General features: G+C 37.4%; 2 protein-coding genes across 2 annotated transcripts in view; both read right to left on the reverse strand.

The window, feature by feature from the left end:
* The window catches only part of LOC130012154 (putative ferric-chelate reductase 1), a 257,602-nt gene that overhangs the window by 81,795 nt on the left and 149,236 nt on the right, over positions 1-26,571 (reverse strand). The window lies entirely within an intron of this gene.
* LOC126816197 (dual specificity protein phosphatase 1-B) lies at positions 8,243-24,667 on the reverse strand. Its single transcript, XM_050542465.2, has 4 exons — positions 24,228-24,667; positions 15,926-16,050; positions 13,313-13,532; positions 8,243-11,134 (listed from the first exon to the last, which is right to left on the reverse strand). Exons 1-4 carry the CDS (start codon positions 24,598-24,600, stop codon positions 10,773-10,775), a joined length of 1,080 nt encoding a protein of 359 aa, XP_050398422.1. The 5' UTR covers positions 24,601-24,667; the 3' UTR covers positions 8,243-10,772.

Consider the following 26,571-nt stretch of genomic DNA (forward strand, 5'->3'; position numbering starts at 1 on the left):
CCTTATCTTCATCAATGAATTAAACATCCTAGTAATTTCTAGGATGGGGAGTTAATCGGTTGTCAAGGTGTGCACGTGGGTGTATAAACAGGTAATTAAAACGCGCACATTCTCATATATACCAATAATAAACATGTGAATAATTTTAATAACATTTCCACCTTCAAGCTGTAGAGTTTACTTTAATTTATTATATGACTACAAAATTGTTTTCAAGAAAATGAGCTATTCCCGTGGGCTTTCTAGGCAAATGAACATTTTTAAAAAAAAACAAAAAAAAAACATACCACAAATGACCGTCTAAAAATGATATCGAGGATACTGTAAATCTTAATTCTTAAAGACTCTATGCATTTTTTAGTGCTATTGAATACCTTGTAAGCTACAATATTCTCTAATAGGAATATCAATCCAGAAATGGTTCAAATCCGTTCAGTATTTACAAAGATATAGCGAATTGAAAATGCCATCGGTCCATGCTACTCCGCCATATTGATAGAGGGTGGGTGGCCGACTGGTTAACGCGAATGAGTCAAGTGGCATGGTTTCGTTTCCCCGTTTGAGGTTGTACGTGACAAGGAGTAGGGTCCTCCGGTTTCCTCCCACTGCTAAAGACCCCTACTCGCAAGCGACTTATTGAAATAAAATTGAACGATATGTTAGCCCCGAAATGATATTTTTCGAAAAATGATAGATCAAGTGGCACAAATATAAAATCATACCTTATTAGAACTCTTTTTTGGGGGACCCCTATTAACACTGGTCGTTCAGGTGGGACAAAAATAACCGAGGTCCCGTGTACACATTGGAATTCGATATAAGAGTAAGCCACGGCGCCATTGTCCGAGTAACATTTCCCCCATAGCACACTGTATGGCGTATACCCGCCTTCATTAAACCCCATTTCATTTCATTTCTCAACACCTTTTCACCACTGTGACCGAATCTTCTATCTTTTCGGAGGAGTTGGTCATACAGTTCTAGTGCTAATTCCGCGAAATAACTCATTTTTATTTATATGATTGAAGTATTATGTCAGTGTTTTACTATTAAAGATACCTTGCCGCGTATACCAACTGTGCGATTTGATGATATATTTGGACTAAAAACATATTCAAACTAATTATTCTATCAAAAATTTGCTTCAAATCCCTCTCAAACTTTACATTCGCTAGATGATGCACCAAGCTATAAGAAATCTATTTTAATAGCCATGTTTGTCACCTAACTTGAATGAGGGAGGGCCGATTTTTCAGAATGTATTTGTCATTCCTTACTGTCCATTTATCATAAATATTGGGGCCTATAAGTAAATTCTTGAATTATTTTCTGCTACCTTATTTCTCCGCCCTTTAATTGCAGAATCGGTTAACACGGCCTTACCATTCGATCAAGAAATAACGATTGCTCCCTGGCAGACAATAACCCGTCGGGTTGCCAGTTAGTGATACCCTGACAGTTATGTCTAGTGCTTTCCCCATGGGTGTTTTCGGGTAATCCTGTATTTATGTAGTAAGAATGGGCTTCTATACTTTCCATATATACCAAATTTGCCATACTTTTCTTGGAAATAACCACCCGATAAATACTTTCGAGAGAATCTATCTTTAAGTGTGGTGATATTGGGTTAGCATCGGGTAAATTCTCTTGCCAGTATCTTTCAGGTCACGATACTAATAATATAGAAATATTTGTACTTCTAAATTTCATAGTTTGTGCACCTGTGGTGATAATTGGCAACATTTTTCAGGTAGTAACCCTAATTGGTTTCGACAGTAACGTCGAGAATGTTGTTAACAAACCCAACCTCGTACATACCGATCTAATTTCAATACACGGCTTGGGTTGTAGATCAATTTGAAAACTGTGGTGTTTTCGTCTACAGACAGGATCGACTGGTCTCTTCTACAGCCAGGACTGTTCTCGTTTTATTACTCCACTAATAATAACTGTAATAAACCCCGTTTACACTACAAATTTTAAGCGTACCAGACACGGTGCCAGTCACTGCAGGTTAATGTTTTGTAGTGTAAACTGGCCCAACAGAAGCGTACCGTACCAATTTGGCTCACTGAAGTGAGGCGGTTTCAGCACGGTGACAGACATCGGCACGGTTAAATTTTCGTAGTGTAAACGCTTTCCGGTCTGGAACGGGTCTCAGTACGGATTACTCCGCATGCGCCAAATAAACCTTGAGCTTTATTCTCCCGAATTTGACAGTTCTGTCATTGGTTCTGTCAAAATAGCTGCCCAAACTAAATTAACTGCCATAATTATTTTCATCTGGGTAATTTGCATAGGGACTGAAATCAACTTTTATATGAAGAGTTCTACATTTGGCGTGCCTGGCGCGGTTCCGAGACCGGTTATTTTAGAGTACTGTAAACGGGTCAATTTTTTTTAAATTTATCGCGGCCTGGTACCGTGCCGAGAACGGTACGCTTATCGTGGCCAAGTTTAAACGGGGTTATAGTCAGATACATTCCCATCCTGTAATCTCGAAAACCCCAGTAAGTGTGTTGAATGCAAATTTGAGAAAAACATAGTTATCATTGTGTAGAAGGGTCTACAGTCTGGGATGTTCTCGACTATAATCTGGATTGTTCTCGTCTGCAGTCTGGATTGTTCTTGTCTTCCATCTGGATTGTTCTTGTTCTCAGTCTAGATTATTCTCGTCTGCAATCTGGATTGTTCTCGTCTGCAATCTGAATTGTTCTTGTCTTCAATGTGGACTGTTCTCGTCTACAATCTGGATTGTTCTCGTCTGCAATCTGAATTGTTCTTGTCTTCAATGTGGACTGTTCTCGTCTACAATCTGGATTGTTCTTGTCTACAAAGTTTTATTGCTCTACAGATATTATCTGTAATTTTCCATTGAAGAGAGTCAGCCATTGCAAGATTTTCCTTTAAAGAGAGTTGCACGGGGCAAAATCTTCTATTAGAACTCGAAAGGAAAAATATTTGTAAACCACCCATGCCACGTTTTTCTATTTAAAAAAAAGATCGATTTCTATTCAGTTAAGTAGGAGAAAAGAAACGATAGTGCCCGGGAAAAAATATCTTCATTTGCTTTGCACAGAAAATCGTGGTAAATATAAAATAGCCATGTGTTATTCACAAAATTATTGTGGTAATATTATAATGGTGTGATAATCTGCCAATCGCTAATATAATTAATGTTTCTTAAATTAACAACTTTAAGATCAACTGGCTAGCAAGTCGTTAACCTGTCATCACTTTTCAAGGTAACGACGTTAATCCCATCTATTGTTTTTTGTTGATTTATTATATTGTTCAACCCTTTATGCATTGTTCATCTATCGACATGTCAGTTTTAATTACAACGTTTGCTTTTATCCTAGTATCTGATTTTCCTTAAATATAACAAAATTTGTACATTGAAGGAAGTCACTAGTTAGACTAAGTGCGGTAACTGGCCTGTCAGTACTGTATGACGATATTTATGTTCCGGTATATAAAAGAATTGAAGAATCATTCGAAGTCTGTTATATCCGATGAGAGAATTTACACCTGTAAAATATGTCGACGGAACGTTAAACTCTATTCTTTTCGCGATATTTTTAACTGAGAGAGTCACTTTAAAAATATCGCCACCAGTCCAGGATACTTATAGTAAATGAAAACTAACCATATGTTAGTACCAAAATAACTGGAGTATTTTGCTGAGACTTTAACTCTACCTCTTTCGCATTCAATTGGCCATTATTCTATAGAATAACCCTTGGCAGTTAGAATTTGATATAATAGTGGGCGGTAGCGAGAGAGAGAGAGAGAGAGAGAAATGGGGTTTAACGTCCACTCGACACAAACTAGGTCATTTCGGGACTAACATATGGTTTAATTTTATTCAATAATTCGCTTGCGCGTAGGGGTCTTTAGCAGTGGGAGGAAACCGGAGGACCCGGAGAAAACCCACGAGGTTGGACAGGCGACCCTACTCCTTGTCACGTACAACCGGGGAACGAAACCACGCCAGTCGACTCAATGACAGACTTTATGATACAGCGAGCGCACGCTAACCATTCAGCCATCCAACCCCCCGTGGGCGGTAGCACCGATGTCCCGGCAACATTTCACTCATAGCACTCTACGTGGCGTATGTATACCCGTCTTCATCAGCCCAGTCGGAGATAACTGACAGAGGGGTGAGCCACTTTAAAACTATACCCACCTGCCCAAACTACTTAAAGACCGGTTAATTAGCGATAATTGTATTTAAACAGCATCCGGTTTAAAATCATACAAAATAAACAGGTAACCGGAAATGAAATGAAGTTTGGTTGAACGTCTTAAATTTCTTACCGACTGTGCTAATTAAGACGGGTATTGTTCTATGAGGGCATCTTGCCTGGAATGCGGCACTAACGCCTACACTTATTTTGAACTAAAATGTATACACAGGAACTCGGTTTTTCGCGCCATCCGAACGACTAGTCTAGAAACGACGAGACTAGAACTTTCTCGTTCACATTTATTGTACTGGACGTTAAATCTGTAATAAACAACAACAAAAACCGAGGAAATTCAAAATACTATTTTAACTAAAGCGATCCCCAATCGCCGCAAGGTGCATTAAAAGTTAAACAATTCTGCCTTTGGTTATTTAAAGTCTATACTAGCCAGAATAAAATAAATGAAATGAAATGGGGTTTAACGTCCTACTGTTCTGCTCCTATACTGGGCTAATACGCCATACAGTGTGCTATGAGGGAAATTTTGCCCGGAGAGCGGCACTACGGCCTACTCTTATATCGAATTCCAACTGTCAAGGGATCTTTTACGTGCACGCCAATGTGTACACGGGACCTCGGTTTTTTGTCCCATCCGAACGACTAGACAGCTGTCCTTGTCAGGCCCTCCGTCCTGCATCACTGACAAGGGGGAATCTGGATGAACTTTCTCCGCCAATGCAGGGATCAAAAACCCGACCTCCATACTAATTGTATTCATACTAATTGTTGAAAATGTATATTGATTTAGAACTTCTAATAGTTTTTAAAATCTTCTTGATTAACACCTTTTGTTTATTTCCCTATGACGTCATTTAAAGGGGAATTATGGGAGATTAGATAAAGAGTTGGATGTTCTCGCTATAATTTTAAAAAATAGATAATGTAAATAGAATATGTTGAAAATTTCAATCAAATTACTCCACTCACAACCGATATATTAGCTTTTGAATTTTAAATCCAGCCTCGATCATCATTACTAAAGTCGGTACGATAAAAAAAAAAAATAGTCTCGATTATCCAGTTTTGGATTTGATCATCAACAAGCGTTGAGCAGCAGATTGGATTCAAAGCCAGTGAAAATTCGACACATAAGATGACATCGATAATTGATTATGGTCTGGATAAGTTAATTAATGTCTAATTAATAGTCTAGATAACATTTCAGGCCTAAAGAAAGACCTGCAATAGGCAGATTTAGCTCTTGCATAATATATGTTTAAACATTATATTTTGTTAGGCTACCAATTTAAAAATTAACATTTTCAAATGTATAGTGCTTGAAAAATATATAGTGCTTAAAGTGCTTGAAAAATATATAGTGCTTGAAAACTGTTGAGGTTTTGTAAGATTCAACAAGTTTAGATAACCATGGTATGGTATATTTTAACTCGGTGCAAACATTGATCATGTTTTGGGGTTTTTTTTGATCAATAACATTTATTACTACTTTCAGAAACTCTTGATGTTGTTGGTTTTTTATAAACTGATAACAGTATTGCTACTTAACAAATTAGAGCGTGCAGGACGGAGGGCGTAATAAGGAAGGTGTCTATTTGTTTGTATTGTACGAAACCTCCACGGTCCTGTGAACATATTTGCGTGCACGTAAAAGATCCATTGAAAGTTAGTATTCGAAATATGTGTAAGCCGTAGTGCCTCATTGTACACTCTATCGCGTTATGCTTTTCTTCATTAGCCCACTCGGAGCAGAGCAGTAGGACGTTCAACCACATTTAATAACAACTTCAAAATACAACTGACTTCAACTTTTCAGGCAAATTTAGGTTAAATAAAGGCCATTTCAGAAGAGCCTTGGTTCGATGTGACGCCGAACGTTTTTATCTGAAATAGATTGTTCCACAGAAAGCTTCTACAATTTGTTACCGGATGGCGCCATTAACTGGGGTTCATTGAAAAAGTGACTTAGATCGTTCTTTCCCGGGGCTCTTCAAATGTTATCTAAATTATTAATTAGACATTAATTAATTTATCTAGACCATGTCATCGCTAGCCTGTGATATTTACTGGATTAGGGTCCAATTTCCTACTCAACTTTCATTCATCATTTAATCATGAAATTGATAACCGAGACTATGTTTTTTATCATTCCGACTTTAGTAATGATGGTCGAGGCTAGGCCGAAAAATCAATCGCTAAAATCTCGGTTCAGAGTGGAACAATTTGACTGAAATTTTTAGCAAATTCCATTTACAGTATCTAGTTTTTAACTATTATAGCGAGAACTGCCAGCTCTTTATCTTATCTCCCATAATGTATCTTTAACAAAGACCGCAACGTGGCTGGTTTATATAAACTAGGGGAGTTATATGGACGAATGGTTAGCACGTGCGCGCTGTATCATACGGTCTGTCATTGAGTCAACTGACGTGGTTTCGATTCCCCGGTTGTACGTGATAAGGAGTAGGGTCGCCTGTCCAACCTCATGGATTTTCTCCGGGTCCTCCGGTTTCCTCCAACTGCTAATTATTGAAATAAAATTGAATCATATGTTAGTCCCGAAATGACCTAGTTTGTGTCGAGTGGACGTTTAACCCAATTTCTCTCTCACACTCTCTTTTTATATAAACTAACGGCGATAGTGTTACTTTAAGATTTAAAGAAAACAAATGAAGCGATTAACAGACGAGTTTGGTATCAGGACCGTATACAGAGATATTTTATAGATGTATATACAATATGTCACGTGCCCTGGGGGCCTTATTATTAAGATAAATATTCTCGACAATCCTATATCTCTATTCAAGTATTATAGTGATAAATATAGATTATGGTGATATTTATCTGTTGTTATCTGGAGGAGAGCTAGGGTACTACATGTATGAGGACATTTTGCCCTGTCGAAATATGAGAGAGAGAGAGAGAGAGAGAGAAAGAGAGAGAGAGAGTGTCTCCCCCGTGGCCTATGGATACACTGACCAACAGCATCATAGTATGAAGTGTGCTTACGAGAACTTTTACCCAACAGCGGCTCTTCTGCTTACTCTAAATCCAATTCCAACTATCATGGTTTTCTTTCGAGCCCGCCAACGTGTATTCAGAACCTAGATTTTCTATTCCATCCCAACGACTCGACACTGTCCCTTTCACTGCACTATGTGGTCCACAATCTGTGTTTGCCTGTGGGAATCATTCTTGCAAGTTTCTATCAAACTTCTTCAACGAATTTCATAGATTAAGTTAACCCCACCCGGCCTGAAGTGTCCCTGTCCTGCACTGCCCCTGTGTAATTCAACCCTTTAATTAAAAAAAAAAGTAGGACGTTAAACCCCATACCTTCCAAATTTCGTAGAAATCCATCAAGCGGAAAAGACGCAGAAGTCAAAGTTTATTTACGGCAGACCAGTCGAGACATTGGTATCGGAGAGTGGCGACCCTACTTCTTATCACGTACAAACGGGGAATCGAAACCACGCCAGTTGACTCAATGATAGACCTTATGATACAGCGCGCACGTACTAACCATTCGCCCCCCCCCCCCCCGCCAGAATAGAACAGTGGAACAGAACCCAATCCGTTGATATGGTTAGTCTGATAGCGGAACCGAATCTTCTTATTTAACCCAAGGGCTTCTTGGATCATATGTTCCCATGGCTTCCGGTGGACCGTCAGTCTTTGATTCTATTGTACAAGGGCAATAACTTTGCTAACACGGGGGCTTATAGAGAGAGAGAGGGAAATGGGGTTTAACGTCCACTCGACACAAACTAGGTCATTTCGGGAATAAGATATGGTTTAATTTTATTTGAATAATTCGCTTGCGCGTAGGGGTCTTTAGCAGTGGGGGGAAACCGGAGGACCCTGAGAAAACCCACGAGGTTGCACAGGCGACCCTACTCCTTGACCCGTACAACCGGGGATTGGAAACCACGCCAGTTGACTGTATGACAGGGCGTATGATACAGCACGCACATGCTAACCATTCGGCCACCCCCCACGGGGGCTTATAAAAAAATTAAAACACTAATAGATACAATGCATAAAGTGTTTATTATTGTTGCAAAAATATGGATATTTGAAATAACAACCCTTTTATAGTATGAACAAATAATAATTCATAAACATAAATTATATTTATATACATTCTAATTATAAATTAACTACATACAAACAAATTAATGGACTTCCTTATCACACAAAATAAACAATCTTTTCGCTAAAGATGACATTTATACACACGACGCATACAAAATCATCCTAAGCCTACAGCCACAAAATAACAATCTGGTTGGCGAAGATGACAAACAAAATCATCCAAACGGTACAGGCACAAAAAACTCCAAAAACATTGACATTCGAAAATGACACAATTAGATCAATGTATGTATATGAAAATTGATTATTAACAAAAAATTTGAAAATTGAAAAAGTAGAAAAAGGTGAATAATATTTACAAACACAGATATATAATTGAGCAACATTTATTCACGTGTTCGTTTTCAATGGACGTACATTTCACTCCTATCACACAAACAGAATCTTCCGTTGAGACAAAATGGTGTAGAATTCGATGATTGTTGTTACATTCATCCAGACTAGAATTTAATTCAAATAACATTTTTTTTTTTTTTTGATAATTAAACATTTTTTTTTTCTTTCCAACATCGACTCACTTGTGATTAAGTTCTCAAATGCATTAATTTTAAATCAATTGAAAATGAATTGAGCACACAGACTGTGTTTTGTGGAAACTGCGTGTATGAATCTCGCAATTTTTAAGATAAAGGGAATTTGAACGTCGAGGCGAATGAGAGAAAAATTGAAGGCATTTCTGTGAAACAAACAAATAAAATGGATATACATGTATAGTGAAATTAATCGGGTGAAATACAGGTCTGGATAATCCAATGTTTCGTTACTGGACAAAAAAAGTCACTATTTTATTAAAGATAACAAATTTCTTGGGATATAAAAATCCCATCGAATAAACCATCAGCTATTGTACAAAGATCATTGTTTTAATTACAAATTAATTATGCATAGATTCTTTATTCATTATAAAACCAATAACTCAATCCAGGAACCGATTTACAAAGTATCTAATTGTGGGCCTTGGACCGTAAACATGCAGTCCCGGGGATGTAGTTATACAGGCTCCACTAAAGTGAATGAACTGGGTATTGACCGTAAGCCTCCACTGCTCCGTGAAGGGTTTGATTTACCAACTTGTGGGTGATGTGGGGGATCTAGGCCAAACTCAAAGGTGGGCCCCAAATTTACAGAAATATTGGCGTGTTTCAGTATCCAGTATATAAACAGGGCGCTAGCACTAACTCCAACCCTAACCAAAGTCCTAATCCACAATCCTTGCAACATTCACGTGCCCTAACCCTGCTTACATATCGTGACCTTGACGAAATCTGCAGGTGGTCTTAATAGTTAGATCTACCCTCCTGTCTGTAAATCTGCTTCTGACTGGATCCTATATTTACATGAAAATTGTAATTCCCCACGAGGTAACCAAGGTGACAATAATTATTATGCTTTCGTAAATTCTATTTAACAGTAAAACATGGTTGTCAAATATAAAACCCGTAATATACATTTAATGACCCCCGGATCGAGACTTCGCTACTTTTAAACGTCAATTCGACTTACAAAATTTTCAAATAGCTACGTGTTACGTTGTTCTGAACATTGGAATACATCTATATATTATATTTATGCTACGTATTGGCACCGAGATGCAAAGAAAAATAAATATAATAACTTTCAAATAAGCACTAAATTTCATTGCCCGACATCAACGCTAAAATTTAATAACGTAAAATCCTACCCTATGACGCTGAAATAACGAATAAACGAAGTAATAAATCATGACGTCATTCTTCAGCACTGAACGTTGAGAATTTACAACGCTATCCCATGACGTTGAATTATAAACAAATAATAGTTCTAATAATTAGACATATAAATAGAAATTATGACGTGTACAATTATTAAAGAGGATCAGATTTAAACAAACTCTTAATTAATTAAAATTTTATACACAATAAATAATCTAAACTATATACAAACAAACTAGAAATTCATCTTAGCACCCCATAAATGCTATGTTGAATCACAATTCTCAAACATCTAATTTTTTTTTGTTGTTGTTGTACTTTTAAATGGTTTTTGTTCCATAAAAAGGGGTGATTGTTTTTTTAAATTCATAGATCATCTTCGTTGACTAGGCTCAATCAGGTATGACCGGGTATCACCTTGTCCTCCTGGTCCACAACCTAACCTCTTGGTTATTAAAGAAAACAAAAACTCCCATAAAGTTTTAACAGTTCATGGCATCAAACATTTGGCACAACCTCAAACTGTATATCAAAATGTAGATATACCGGAAATAGATGTCAGAGCGCACCTGCAAACTCCTCACTTCTCACCCACGGCACGCGCTCTGGAATGAAATCACGTGAGAAAACAGGAAGTGGAATGTACCCTGATATAGGACAACAAAAGGTACAAACTGGACCTCAAATTATCAACCAAATCGTACCCATCGTATCGTTAGCTTGGTGAAACTAGAGGCGTGTTGGCATTCGTAACCGTGAGTTTAAAATTCGGTGTTGGGAAACTGAAGGTTCTTTTGGTGTTGGTATTAGGTGTTCCGGGTGAAGTGAAGCTCCGTTCAGCTTGAGAACAGCCCTTCAAGGAATGAGCCACCCGTAGTTCACTCTCGTATCGTCTCAACTGCTGCATAAAGTTCAAGTTGGGGTCGATGATGCTTCTTCGATCTCTAACATGCTCGTAAGCTAGGTCGAGACTAAGATGACTTTTAAACATGAGGTAAGCCAGACAAATGGTAACAGATCGGCTAACACCGGCATGACAATGGACTAAAACTTTACCATCATTCTCTGTGATGGAATCTGAAAAGAGACAAAAGTAAAAATCATAAGTAAAACTTTCAATAATTTACTAATAATATAACTATGCTGATAAATCTATACTAATATTTGTAACTATCTGTTCAGGGTTGGCGGCAACACTAGGGAAAGAGAGAGAGAGAAATGGGGTTTAACGTCCACTCGACACAAACTAGGTCATTTCGGGACTAACATATGGTTTAATTTTATTTCAATAATTCGCTTGCGCGTAGGGGTCTTTAGCAGTGGGAGGAAACCTGAGGACCCGGAGAAAACCCACGAGGTTGGACAGGCGACCCTACTCCTTGTCACGTACAACCGGGGATTCGAAACCACGCCAGATGACTCAATGAGGCTACACTAGGACTGGGAAGTAATATAGGCCTAGTGGCGATGGACTACAACCAGGCCCATGTTTACTCCCAGGTACGAGCTCCTCGGGACAGCCCTAGTGTAGCCGCCAACCCTGAACAGACAGTTACAAATATTAGTACAGTTAACTGCGTGTGTTTAAACCGACAACTTAATGACACCTCGCCTCCTCATCTCTGTTTCATGTCAGATTACGACTTGAATGACCTTTAAATGCGCGGTAGAATTAGAGAAAGCTAGTTTCAACACGTGGGTGTGACGACATAAAGGGGTTCAGTGGTGTCGTGACACGTGGCAATGCCATCCTATACACCCACATTTCTTGGCAGTGATTATCGTCATAATTGTTTGGGGTTTTTTTGAATTGATATTGTTTTCATCTGACAAAACTGGGTCACCCCATTGCAAAGCGAATTATTTAAATGTTAGTCCCTAGTCTGTTTTGAGTGGACGTAAAACCCAATCTGTTTCTTTATTGATAAATACTGTTTTATTAAATAGATATTGTTTTTGTCTGTCAAACCTCGTGGGTTTCCCCTGGGACTTCCATAATGATCAATACTGTTTTATTGCAGATTTAATGGCTGTTTACCCCCCACACGAAAACCACCTAATAAAATGACGTCATAAAGAAGGAGGCTGGGTGCTGCTCGAAAAATAATTTAATAAAATGGCGTCCTAAACAAGGGACGGGTGGCGGGGGATTGTGTGTACTGACTGATATTGTCACTTCACTATCTCCAGCAAAACTTTGACGTACAGTATTGTTTCATTTACTAAGTGTTTGTGCTGTATTTCTTTACTGTTTGTTTTACCGTTAGCTGTGCTGTTCTGGATTGTTTAATTAATAGCCAAACCTTTTGCTCTCCCACCCCAATGATAACGTTTCCCCTTCTCGACATCACTTCCGTTATACGTCGAACTCCGTGACGTATTATCCGGAAATCCTACCTCCCTTATCATAAGCTTAATTGTACTGATTGTGAAAATGTTAATTGTCTAATAAAAACCAACCATCAATAAGACCATCCCTGTTGTTTAGTACAGCTTTGAGTAAATCGTTCCATTATGTATATTACTGGTTAAAGTGGTTTTATTGTTTTTTTATAATTTAATCAATAGGTCCAATAGGCTATTATCGACGATATAACCCCGATGGAAGCGGACGTTAAATACTTCATATGCTCTAGTATAATGTATGTACTTCGAGAGAGAGAGGGTGGGCGGGTGGGGGCGGGGTATGGTTCATTAGCTGTGGCAGGAAACCGGAGAACCTAGGGAAATGCTCGAGTGGATGTTTATACAAGAAAAAATCTTATACCTGTCTATCGTGTATCAGAACGTCTTGACACAATCATTAGGCTCGCGAGACGTAAAGAGATAAAGGACGGTCCCTTCCTAGTGTCTAGTCGAAATTCACTGAATATTACCATCCCTTTTTCCCCAGAATTACTACATTTTATAATTCTTTATCATAGAATGTGCGTATTTCATAAAAATGCGTGTTATTAGATTTGATGGGCCTACACACAGGTAGAGAGAGAGACACAGAGAGAGAGAGAGAGGGGCCAATTGTCAAGTACAAGCTGGGAATCTAGACCACACCACTTGACTCAGTGACAGACCTTACGATCTAAAGTGCATAGATTAGATCATTAGCCCACATTAAATAAGAATCGCTTAAGGCAAAATACAAAATTCACCTCAAGAATGTTAGTCCCGAAACAACTGCATTGTGTTGAGATGACGTTAAACCCCGCCCCTTTCTTCTTCGTCACCAACTTATTTTTTAATAAAGAGTCAACTCACCCATAAAGTTAAAAGCTGCATCAAACCATGAAGACAAGTCGGCGGTCGAGTTGTCACATACTCTTATTGTCATGTATTCAAAATCCGCAGGGAAATGGTTGACACAATTGGACGAAACGTTGAGTATAGCAGTAAAACCAATCCGTTTTAACATTTCCTTCTGGGAGGCGTGGCCTGAATCACCCAAATATACATTAGGGAATATCTCCGCTGGTTCATTCTGAAATTTAATAAAAATGAATTATTTTTGGGGGGTTATGAGTGTAATGGCATGATATGGGGGCAATCTGGTTATAATACAAATCTATACATTGTTTCGTTTATTATAATTTCGATGACCGGTTGTGTAGTGGTAAGTCACGCCTGGGTCAAACGAGAGGAGTTTTGATCCTACGACGTCAGACACTTGATTAATCAATCAGCGTTGATGTTTCAAATGGGACACCTACAATTCCCACTCGGCAAACCTCAACAGATTCCAGTACCCTAGATGTAGGATACCGGAATCTGCCGAGGTTTGCCGAGTGCTACAATTCCGTGTACTGCACGCCAAGAAGTCGTCACAACAGACCATTTCATTGGCTTATCCCTCATATCAACAAGAACGCAAGTTATATAAAAACTCTTTCAGATCCTTGCGCAGTAAAGACCAATCCATCAATATCGGTAACAGAGCACACATTGTCAATTGTTCATAACGCCAGTTTTATATGCATACATGTATGTATGTTCTAAATATCACATTATTTATTGTCAAGAAACATAAAAGAAATCCGCGGGAAAACGGATGACAACTCAGATCACGCGTGTTCTGCGTGTACGCTACATCCTATAACTGCCAGCAGCCACGGAAACGTCAAGGTGTAAAAATAATGAATAGTTTTCCGTTTCTTATACATGTACATGCAGGTGTTAATCACTACGCACCCCTTCACACCCGTTAAAGCACTGGATCAAAGGATGTGATAAGTCTATCAATGCAATAAGTGCGCCAACATGAATAACAACTATTCCCGCCATAACACCTTGATTGACATATCCCAGTTTTACCGGATATACAATGACATATGAATGAAGTAATTGTTTCAGATTCCCCCTTTTTTTTTTTAGATTGACAGCTTGTCGGTTGTCTTATTACAGTCGTATATAGTAATATGTTGTTGAAAATTTTTAAACATGTGTTCCTAATAATGAAATATTATGATGCGTAACACATGTTAGCTAATTGAACGTACACGGACGTCTGTCATGCTAAAATTTTAAAATTAGCCCTCAACTCTTCTGTTCATTTGATGTTTGATTCAGTTTCAAAATAAATTATTCCAAAAAAAAAAAAAAAAAAGAAAACGAAACGAAATTTCAGTCGAATTACATAAAACAAAACGGAAAAGAAATCTCAATCGAATAAAACGAACCGAAACGAATTTTCAATCGAATTATAAAACAAACCGAAACGAAATTTCAAACCGAATTGGACCCCAAAACCAAAATAAATTTCAATCGAGATCATTTAAATTTTCATTCTTGTATTCAGAATATAAGGATATCATAAGTTACGCTTACGCATAAGGCACGGCCCACTGGGATAAAACTAATGAATGTATTCCTATCGTGGTCAGACGTAAATTTCCCGCTGATAATTCTCTATGAAGATCGCTGTGATCTGTCTCGCACAAAAGAACTCATTTATTTTATCAGTGCAGTGATCCCCGGACTATCGTTCCATCTATGTAAATGCTGACAGGACATACATGAATTAATTAACGCGTGGGTGGTACGTGCAGATACATTGTATATGTTCCGGAAGTATATATACCTCACGGTAATTATAGTACATGTATAATGATCGGGAATATATGCTAAAAATGACCGGTAATATACATACATCACTTCATCGTAACTATCACACAGAATAGTCGATATATTTTCAAAAGCAGGAAATGACATTTATCCGGTACCTGGTTTGTAATAAATGAAATGAAATGCAGTGTAACATCCCGTTTCCCTGCGCCAACAGGGCTAATGAAGTCGAAGTCGGGTATCAGCCATGTAGTGAACTTGCCGATAAATTTTGTTCGGATAGCAGCGCTACGGTTAAATTTACTCTTAGTTCGAATGACATCGTATAACCCAATGAGCCACTGCAAGAAATTTAAACTTAAAAGCAAACTTTGCTGTTATCAGACAACACCTTTACTTGGGCCATTTTGTTTTTTTGTCTCATTCGAGCGATTAAATACTTTTCAGAGGGAGAAATAGACATAAATTAGGTCATTTGAGAGCGAGAAACATATTCCATGTCATTTCAGAGCGCGAAAGAGATATATAATATAAACCATGGACCTTATAATACATGTATTATAAGGTCCATGATATAAACTATGTCATTTAAGATTGAGAAAGAGGGATATACATGTAAATTAGGTCAGTTGAGAACTGACATTTTTCATTAGTTCGCTTGTGGTAGGGTTCTATACCCATTGTCACGTATAAGCGGTTAATCGAAACCACAACACATGACTAAATGACAGTTCTTATGACCACCCGAACAAAACCCCGTAACACTTTCCAGTACCATAATTAAAATGAAAGTAAAACGAGTATAAAACTTACCCTAGCTTCTCGACGAGGTGAAGGTAAAACAACGGGGCTTGGTAAGGACAATAAGAAGGACGGTAGTAGAATTTGTTGAGCTATACAAAGTTGTGGATAACATTCATGGAACTTTTCATAACCACCTGAAATATAGAGGTTAATGGTTATACTAATAAAATAAATATCTATAGCCTCGGTTTTCGATAATAAAAAAAACCAACAAAACGAAACGAGGCTAATTAACGTCCTATTTTTCTGCAACAACCGCGCGCGGGATAATGAAAACGTGTATTCGCCATGCAGTGTGCTGCGAGGAGATTTTACTCGTCGCGGCGAGGCCACTTTTATCCGGACATCGGCGAAGTCACGTTTACCCGGACAACAGGAAGGCCAATTTTTACCCGGACAGCTGCGAGCGCACTGTTACCCGGACAGCGGAGTGTGCGCCTCCCGTTCATCGAATTCAAATACCAAGGGTTCTTTTCAGATGATATTTGGAATTCTCCATGTAGCTGAAGGCATGGAAGATGTCTGCCTTCACTGGCGCGGTTAGTGCATAAAATTAGGACGTTGAACCCCATTTCATTTCATGATGTCATTATTAAAACACCACGCGGAAATCACTTGAGCCTGTTTTATATACATATATGTAAGGAAAACGGCGTTTTTAAACAATTCTTGCTGATTCATTCATTATTTTTAGAAGAGACAAAAAAAAACCCCAGGTCTAACAGGAAGTCGAGAGTTTAATGAAAAAGATAGATTATTAAGTTATTTGTTTTTGTAGTAAAACATATTAAATGAATTAGGTCGTCCTTTCATTGAAAGAAAAGATGGAAGATGGTTTAGCGCTCGTGTAAGTTAATCAATAGCCCCCATGTATAAAATATTATCAATGAGATATCAGTGCATGGCGGGAATATGCGCGTGGGAGTAAAAGAATATCAATAACTCCACTGTGTATACAGATTGCTTATACAATATTTTTTAACGCCGACCTCGGAGAAAGTGTATATTATTGTATATTTTATAAATGCATTATGTTTGAAATTTTGAAATTAAATTTAAAAAAAAAATGATGCCCATATTAATTAGAGTTCGTGTACTGTATTGTTAACTATGCTCAACTGTCAAAATATAATATTTATTCATTAGGAAATATTTCGTTTCGGTTTTATAAACCGTCAAACACGTGTACCTAACGGTCGAAGCAGTAAGCAGAACGATAAAATGCATTACATTTCGTTTCATCCAGCCTGTGTACAGAACGGTATATTGGAAAAACATAAAATTTATTGCCCATGTATCCGACACCCACGCAAATCAATATCACACAATAACTTTATAACACCCAACGTTCATTAATAAACCTGTGTTTGTTATAATGCGGACCTGGAAGAAAGCTCCCTTCAAAGACATCAGTTTTATTTCTAGGACTTTATTACACCCAACATTCATCAATAACACATGGTTGTTATAACGCGGACCTGGCAGAAAGCTCCCTTTTAACGACATCGACGTAGTTCGTGTCTGTGCGGACCTCGGAGGAAACTAGTCTTTAACGTCCACGCGACACAAGCTTGGTCATTTCGGGACTAATATATGGTTCGATTTTATTTCAATAATTCGCTTACCCCGGATGCGGAGAAAACCCACGAGATGAAACTGTGGCCTAACTAACATACACGTGCTGCGGTCGAAACCACGCCTCAATTACAGGCCATATGATACAAAGCGCACTATTTAAGCCAATCGGTAATCGAACCGCCCTGCGAACTAAAATAATCATTCATACACGTATGTCATTTACTCCAGATCCATAAGGGTGAAACTGGGCAATAAGATGTATTTTTATCTACAACCACGCCCGTAGGATACTAAAACGTCTTGATGAGAAAACGTCGATAGTATTTTAATCTAGTCAGATGTACAATTAGTGTAATGAGATCTACAGATCTAAATCTGCAATACTATATTTACATGTTATTTCAGGAAATTGTTGGCTCGATGAGTTCGAATATCATTAGTGTAATGAACTAGCGATGACATATCAACCGACAAACCATCATTTAATTGACCGCCGTGTAGTTTTGAGAAATTGTCGGTTCGTTAATGTCGTGTATCGAGAGAGAGAGAGAGATAGAGAGAGAGAGAGAGGTTTATTAACTAGACCATACGAACAAGATCACAATCCGCAGGGGTACAACTGTACGTCCTGGGATTACCGACAGGTTAAGGAACGGAAACTAAATTACTTGTATCAACTTGGTGAAACATGCAGCTTAATAAGGTTTTCCTTTCTGAACCGCCTGGACAACTTCGAATATTAAATGTCAAGGGTTCTTTACGTACAATCCAATGAGATGCATATCTGGGACCCAAGGTTTTCGTTCTATCCGAAGAAATAGTTATTTGCGTCACGTACGAGGCAGGGCAAGTTTATTCTACTTTTCATCCAATCCCTTCTTTATTCATGAATTTACATGATGAATACTATGTAGTTGTTCATTTTACTACCAAATCGATGATGTCATTTCATTGATGATGTGTTCCATTGATAAACAGCACGCGATTTTAATGAATGAATCTCGTGAAAACAATCGATATTTCTAGGGTGTAGAGAGAGAAGCTTAGTCATAGAAAAGCTTTTGTCAATGACAACCATAATGAGATTGAAATTAGAAACAAAAATCACCCTTCAAAGACACGCGGGGGAGGATGGAGGTTTAAAGTGGCGCTGACTGATTTCCAGCATTTTATTAAAAAGTCATGGGGAGTGGTATGGGAAATAATAACGTTTTAATGAAATACTGGATGGAGGATAAAGGGTCGCTGAATAATTTTTAACATTTCTTTTAATGAAATGAGGGGGAGAATGGGGGTTAAAGTGGCGCTGAATGATTGTCAATATTCTTTTAAAATGATAGGAAATGGAATGGAGTTCAACGTTTAAAGATATATTATGGGAGATTAGATAAAGAGCTGACAGTTCTCATTATAATAGTTACAATCTAGATAATGTAATGGCAATTTGCTGAAAATTTCAGTCAGATTGATCCACTATGAACTGCGAATTAAGCGATTGAAATTTTAGCCTAGCCTCGATCATCATTACCCGCAGTCATCAGTAGAGTCGAAGCAGAACCCCATTCTTTTCATGTCAGTCAAGGTGAACAATGGATAAGAAATTGTTTTAAGAAAGTGTAGGAGGGAAAACAAAAAGTAAGAACGTGTTTAGCCTTAACATTTCACTTTTCCAAACTTGGCTGAATTTTTTTTTTAATGGAAATTATTGAAGATTCTTTTTTCCTAGATGTGTGTTTATTTCATTTATCATCACGCGCTATTGTTCTTATTACGTACATGTATACATGTATAACAAACCTACGCATGCCCAAAAACAACCTTGTTATACAAGCAGTTGTTGTTCTTGTATCCTGTCTTAAACAACTCTAAAATAACACGTGTGTATATTTATGGTAATCCTTCTTAAAGAAATCGACATGACTCTTTTTATATACATGTATATGTATGAATATATTTTATGTATGAATATATTTTATGAATGAAAAATTCCTAACAATAGAAAAACGACCAAACTCTCTATTTTTTATATGAATATATTTTATGAATGAAAAATTCTCTACAATAGACGAACTAAATCACGACGTTATGTTATATGAAGCGCGTGAATGGGGAATATATACTCGTAGATTTCAAAAACAATGGATCGACGGCACGCCCAATAAGCATATGGCTGATATCTCTTTAGTTCAAGAAACAATGGATGGACGAAACACTCAAAAAGCCTACACATAAATGATGGTTCACAGGGTGTACATGTAAATAAAAGATAGTTGGTTTGTGGGTTCGCCGACCCAAATGGTTGAATGCACAAAGTTCAAATTAACTCCATACATGTAATGAAAAGCTATATTGTTACCAGGAATTTAATGATAAAATTAATTTTCTATACTAAGTTCACAATTACTGAGATGAAATGGGGTTTATCATCCTTCTCTGCACCAACTGTGCTAATGAAGACGCTTAATTATGATTAATGCGTTATTCTGGAGACATTTAAAGAGACATTGAGTTCTCGTTATAATAGTTAAAAAATAGATAACGTAAAGAAAATAGGCTGAAAATTTCAGTCAAATTACTTTACTCTGAGCCGATTATCTTTGTTACCGTTGTTAAGATAATAAAGTCCCGATTATCCACTTTTACGTTAAATCATCAACCACAATTCGTATTTAAATCTATTGAAAATCTACAGTATACGATGGCATCGAGAGTTGATTACATGTATGTCTAATTAATAATTTATATAACATTTAAGGCTTAAAGAAAGACGCCTGTTTAAGAATACTTTAGAAATAATTCAACATAGCGACTTCAATACCACAAACAAGGAGGGGGGGGGGCACGCCAGAAAAAAAACACCGACGAATTTTCCCGGCCAACACCGGGATGGAACACGGGATCTCCAGGTTAGCGAGCTAACATCCTACTCCCTGAGCCACCGTGGCTCCCGATTGATCTTGGAATCTGGGTTTCGCTATTGTTAACTGATGAAACAGATCTTGGAATCTGGGTTTCGCTATTGTTACTGATGGAACAGATTTAATCAATTTTGGGCTATTGATCTAATACCGTGAACCGAAATTAACAAAGCATCTGTCCTGTAGACAATATTATAAACCGATTAACCAAAGTCGGTAATCCGTTTCACCGCCCACCTTCAGCTTAAAATTGTTCGCTTCGTAGGATAACCTCCTCGTAAGCCGATTTACATCGACGAAAAATCATGAAGTGTTTGGATTGACAAAGCGGCTTTAATGGGTGGCATAAATCGTGGTCATGATTTCTTCCTAGTTTCGTATTAGTGGAAATGGATTAATGTATGACAGGTCATGATGACCAAGTCACACTATCAATAGGGAAAAAAAGAACTAAATGGGGCTTAACGTCCATTCGACACAAACTAGGTCATGTCGTGACTAACACACGGTTCAATATCATTTCATTAATTTGCTTGTGTGTAGGGGTCTTTAGCTGCGGGAGGAAAGCGGAGGTACCGGAGAAAAACCACGAGGTTGGACAATTGATCACATCCCTTGTCACGTACAAGCGGGGAATCGATTAAATCACGCCACTTGTCGACTCAATGTCAGGCCGTATTATTTAAAACGCACGATTTAAACCATTCGGCCACCCAATGCCTCTTTATCAAGACAAAGATTACGCCATGCAGGATTTGAAGATGTTAATTACAAACACGTGCATGTGCACATCCCGTGTAAAATAACCTGAAACAGCTGGATATCCTGGACTTACTGTAATTTAATCCCACTCCTCACACCATTAACGGACGTTCAGGGTGTAGGGTTTCATAGATGACCGGAAGTATTAATTATATTAATGGCTGTTATAATTTAATTTCCACTTCCCCTCAGTTCAACAAAATTAACCAGGTGCTTTTCTGGTAAAGTGAATTCTTGACGGTCATTATGTAATATATACTATTTACCCAGGGTCGGGTTAAACTTGCGTGGGGACACTGGCTGAAAATGTAACCAGGGTCCTTGTATATAGTCTTTGCCAACCAAACTCGCATACATGTAAATGCGATTTGTATGTCAGTATGGTAGAGAGTTATATGTATATGACAAATATACAAGTTTCACGTGGCTAAATAATTTACAGCATATTTATATTTTAGAACTAATATGGGGGCCCTCTTAATATTATAAACTCTGGCTCCCCCCCCCCCCCCAAAAAAAAAAATACAAAACAAACAAACAAAACAAATTAATACCAAATCAAGGATTTATACAGAGATAAGTATTTAGATCAAGGCAAAATATCCCCCACAACACACTGTATGGAGTATGGCTGTCTTCATTATCCCGGTTGGTGCAGAATAGTAGGACGTTAAACCCCATTTCATTTCAAAATGCGTAGGCTACATGTACGTCATACTGCAATGTATGCACAATTCAAAGGTTTTATCACCCAGTTGGCTATTTAAATAGTACACAAAGAACTAAGTGTTAACGACTTGAAGATAATATAATTGAATCTATTCATGTATTTAAATACAGGCATGGTCCGCGAATATTATAACAATTTCCCATTCAAAAAGAAAAAAAAACACGCGAGGCGACCAATATCAGTTGGCGTTTAATGTGATTTTCAAATAGATATAAAAAGAAATTTAAAAAAAAAACAACCCTGATCTTATACATGTCACTGACTAAATGCTTGATATTTAAATATTAAATATTCCATGACGAAATCGTTTTAATAAAACCCCCAACACTGATACCATGTCAACTTTGCGATTTCTTAAAAAAACAAACATATTTACTCCCGATATCCCACAATTTGACGAGAAGTCGCCATATGAAAACGAAATGGAGTTTAAAACTAAACCAATTCAATTTTTATTCTTTGGGACTTACAAATAAATACTTAGACCTTTTGAGAAGAAGAATTATTTGTTTTTAAATTATTTTTCTCACGAAGAACAGGCCCCGGGTTCGTAAAGCATTCTGAGAAATAAGTTAAGGATAGGGCCTATTCTGTTTTAATGTATCAAATACATCTATCTTAGAAACTGTGCAAAATTCTGTGTTTCTCGATCAAAGATATTTCTCATGAACAGTGACTGAAAGTTGAGTAAATTCTTATGTCTGAACACGAGGCCTGAAATACAAGTACCAATTGATGTGGTGTAACGCAGGCGTCGACACGTGGAAGGGCGTTGGGGGCAGTTCATTGAATAAAAATGCAGATTCACTCGATCGAACAATTTCACGCGAGATACATGTGTATGAATTGATCAACGCCACCCACATTTGGATATAAATCATTCATAAGGAAAGTTGATAATTTGGCGCTAAAAAAATACCACGCGTTTGCTTTAAAATGAATTAATTAACACTGGTGCTTTGTGGTCTTTCAGATCGGATCAATAATTTATTCAAATTCATAATTATCCCAAAATAAACGAGCCAAATATTTTTCTATGAAATGAAAAGGTAGTTTAACGTCCTACTGTTCAAAGATATTTCTAACAAAATGAATGCGAAATACATATTTTTAATAATAAATCGCCATATAATTTTACCATATGTGTTTAAGCATTGCTTGGCAAGGGAATGACTGTAAGAATAAAAGCTCGACAGAGAAGTAAGTAACGTAGACTGGTGATTATTCATCGGTAATGATGGGGGGGGGGGGGTTATAAAGAAATAAAAACACAATTTTCGGAGAAAATCCGCCAAATACTTCTTTGAACGAAATGAAATGGGGTTTAACGTCCTACTTTCTGCACCAACCGGGTTTATGAAGCCGGACATACAATGTCCATGTACTATGCTATGGCTATGAGAGAAAATTTTCCCCAAAAGCAATTGAATTCCAGCTATCAAGGGTTATTTTACGTGTATGCCCCGCCAAAATGTGCACAGGGCCACGGGTTTTCGTCCTACCCGAACGACTAGACACTGTCCACGCCAAGGCCTTCACCCTGTTCTACTGTAGGAGTGGGGGCATGGCGGAAAGCTCGAGGAACTTTCTCGGTCAACATTGGTACAACTCCATCTACAAATACCATCATAGTATAATTCATTTTAGGAGTGCAAGAAAATGACGGATTTTACTAAAACATGTTTCAAAAAAACACAATCTTTGTTTATATCACAGGAATCAAACTGCTACAATTTCTATAACATCTGATACCACTCCGCGTTAAATTAAAGAGTTCATTTATCGTATTATTGTATGTGAACGTCAAAATTATCCTCATACCACTTTTGTAAAATTAAATTATTCACTTTTGTGAACTTCAAAATTATAGAAATCAAAATTATAGAAATGAAGACCATCTCCTACAAGGCCTACTTCTCGTAAAATTAAATAATTCCTTTTTTTCGTGAACCTCAAAATTATAGAAATAATGATCATCTCAAACTACTTCTCGTAAAATGAAATAATTCATTTTTGTCGTACTATATGGGAATCTCAAAATTATAGAAATAAAGACCAACTCATAACATTTCTCGCTAAATTAAATGGTTCGTTTTTGTCGTACTCCCGTCAGTGAACCTCAAAATTATAGAAATAAAGACCACCTCATAACATTTCTCGCTAAATTAAAGGGTTCATTTTTGTCGTTCTATTGTACGTGAATCTAAAAATTACAGAAATACTTCATAACACCTCTACTTAAAAAATTAAAGAGTTCATTTGTCGTCGGCCTACTATTGTATGCAAACCTCAAAATTATAGAAATAAAGTTGTGAGTACTAACCTGTGATGTAGTACAGGCGCGGCACGCTCACTTGCTGCGTCATACTGTCCAATACTGAAAACAAGTTTGAGTCCTTCTTAGCCAAACTTAGCTCACTCGTGTCATCATCATACACAATAACTAACTTATATTTCCCATCGACTAATTTATTCCTCTTAGCTTCACAAGGCACGATGTTCACCAAGGGGATGAAGCCATTCGACCGCCGCTTTAAAATCGGTGGACAGTGGATATTCGTGGCTTCTGGCAAATGCCCTTCGTTGAATCTCATAAATGGTCTTGAATCCAAAATTAAGACGTGCTCTGGTCCGTTCTGTTTGATTATGTTGGCGACAAACTCGACACTGACGCCATTGTTTTCCATGTTTAGCATTCTGGACAATTCGCTGTGTGATCTGTTTTGTTATAAACAGTTCTAACCTTTTTACTACAAACCTGCTGTTACGCTACGCTCTTATACCCTAAACCACGTGACTTCTTTGTGAATGAATGAAGTGACGGCTGATATCCGAGCCATGTGATTCAAATAATGGCTTCTGATTGGATTATTGGTTATGTGTAGTTTTATCCTTGCGCTTTAAAAAGTAGTTCTTACTCCATAACGATTCACCGCAGTTCTGCAAAACGTTTTTAGCTATTTGACAATAAAGAGACGTCGAATATAAATTTCTATATCGAAAAAAGATTAATTTGAATTATAAAATGTATTAAAAGTCGTTTTCAGAGATTTAAAAGTTCATACACGGAGACTCGTTTGATCTGATGTCAGAATAAGGATCGGTGACCAAATATAGAAAGTCATTCATAAATCAGATCACATGACGTGTGAAAACCACACCCCCATTTCCTTGAGTGGAAATTCAATGGGAAGCTATCAAGGACTGAATAGAATAAACACACGCTATAATATAGAACAGGTTAGAGTGTACTTGAAATCGTCTGAATGAGCCGGACGCTGATAAGAGATTATTTACATTATTTAAGTCTATCAGCATGAAGTAGCAAACGATTAAGCTTATTAAAAAACTGAGTCGACGTTTTGTTCCTTATCAACGCGTCTTTTGTTATCTTATTTTAAAGTAGAGATGCATATATATAGGCCGGGATAATTTGTGACAACCACACCATCCTTTCATCGTACTAACACATGAATATGTATATTAATTTATAAAGCTACTGATTTATTTTTCTGGTGTATCGAAGATTATTCTCTCAACGTTATCAAGCTAATTATACAGTAATACAAATTGTGTGAGGCAAAGATATACAGACTGGGCCCTGTTTCACGAAATCTTAGCTAAAAATAAAATCCAAATTTTTAGTAGATACTTCAATATTGATTGGCTAAGCACTAAAATCAACCCAATATTATCCAATCAAATTACTAAAATTTTGATTTTTTCTTAGTTTAAATTTCGTGAAACAGGCCCCAGAATTATAACCACTGTAACGAAACCATATAATTTCCTCAAAATGTGTATCAGTAGCTGTTTTTCCATAAATGTGTGTGTGTGTGGGGGGGGGGGGGGGGCACTGGATAGCCCAATAGTTAGTACGTGCGCGCTGTATCATAAGGTCTGGTTTCGATTTCCCGGTTGTATATGGCAAGGAGTAGCGTCGCCTGTCCAACCTCGTGGGTTTTCTCAGGGTCTTTCGATTTCCTCCCACTGCTAAAGACCCCTACGCGCAAGAGAATTATTGAAATAAAATTGAGCCATGTGTTCAGTCTCGAAATAGCCTAGTTTGTGTAGAGTGGACGTTACCCCCCCCTCCTCTCTCTCTCTCTCTCTCTCTCTCTCTCTCTCTCTCTCTTTGTTTAATCACGTACGTCTTATTAATCGATCGCTATGTCTGGCTTAATTTTAATTTTAAAAATAGGGTGCCTTATTAATTATTGGTAACTATTACATGTATATAAAATTGAACCTTATGTCGAGTGGACGTTACGCCCCCCCCCCCTCTCTCTCTCTCTCTCTCACTTGCGTCTTGTTAATCTATCGTCATGTCTGTCTTAATTTTAGTTTTAAAAATAGGGTGCCGTATTAATTATTGGTAACAATTATATCATTGTTGTCACCATCTGCTGCTATTCATACTTTCACCTCTTTTTCTTAGAAGTCTCCCCAGTTTATTTACATTTTTACGTCATTAAATTGTCTAATATCAGATATTCCAAATAAACGTAAACAAACCCATACATATACCAATCAATATATTCGCCGTGTTTACTTATTAATAAACAGTAATTCAATTATTCATAGCGTGCTGGCATTTCATACTTTCGCTTCTTTTCTTAGAAATCTTGTCTGTTTATTAGTGTTGTACGTCATTAAATTGCTCAATG

This window comes from Patella vulgata, chromosome 3, assembly GCF_932274485.2.
Source record: "Patella vulgata chromosome 3, xgPatVulg1.2, whole genome shotgun sequence".
Classification (NCBI taxonomy): Eukaryota; Metazoa; Mollusca; class Gastropoda; family Patellidae; genus Patella; species Patella vulgata.

Bases quoted from the DNA above. Each gene is read 5' to 3' on its own strand.
- LOC126816197 (XM_050542465.2), bottom strand. From the start codon at position 24,600: ATGCTAAACATGGAAAACAATGGCGTCAGTGTCGAGTTTGTCGCCAAC. The intron at 16,051-24,227 runs GTTAGTACTCAC...TCTATATTTCAG, and splicing joins GCGCCTGTACTACATCACAG to GTGGTTATGAAAAGTTCCAT. The intron at 13,533-15,925 runs GTAAGTTTTATA...ATTAAATTTCAG, and splicing joins CACCTCGTCGAGAAGCTAGG to AATGAACCAGCGGAGATATT.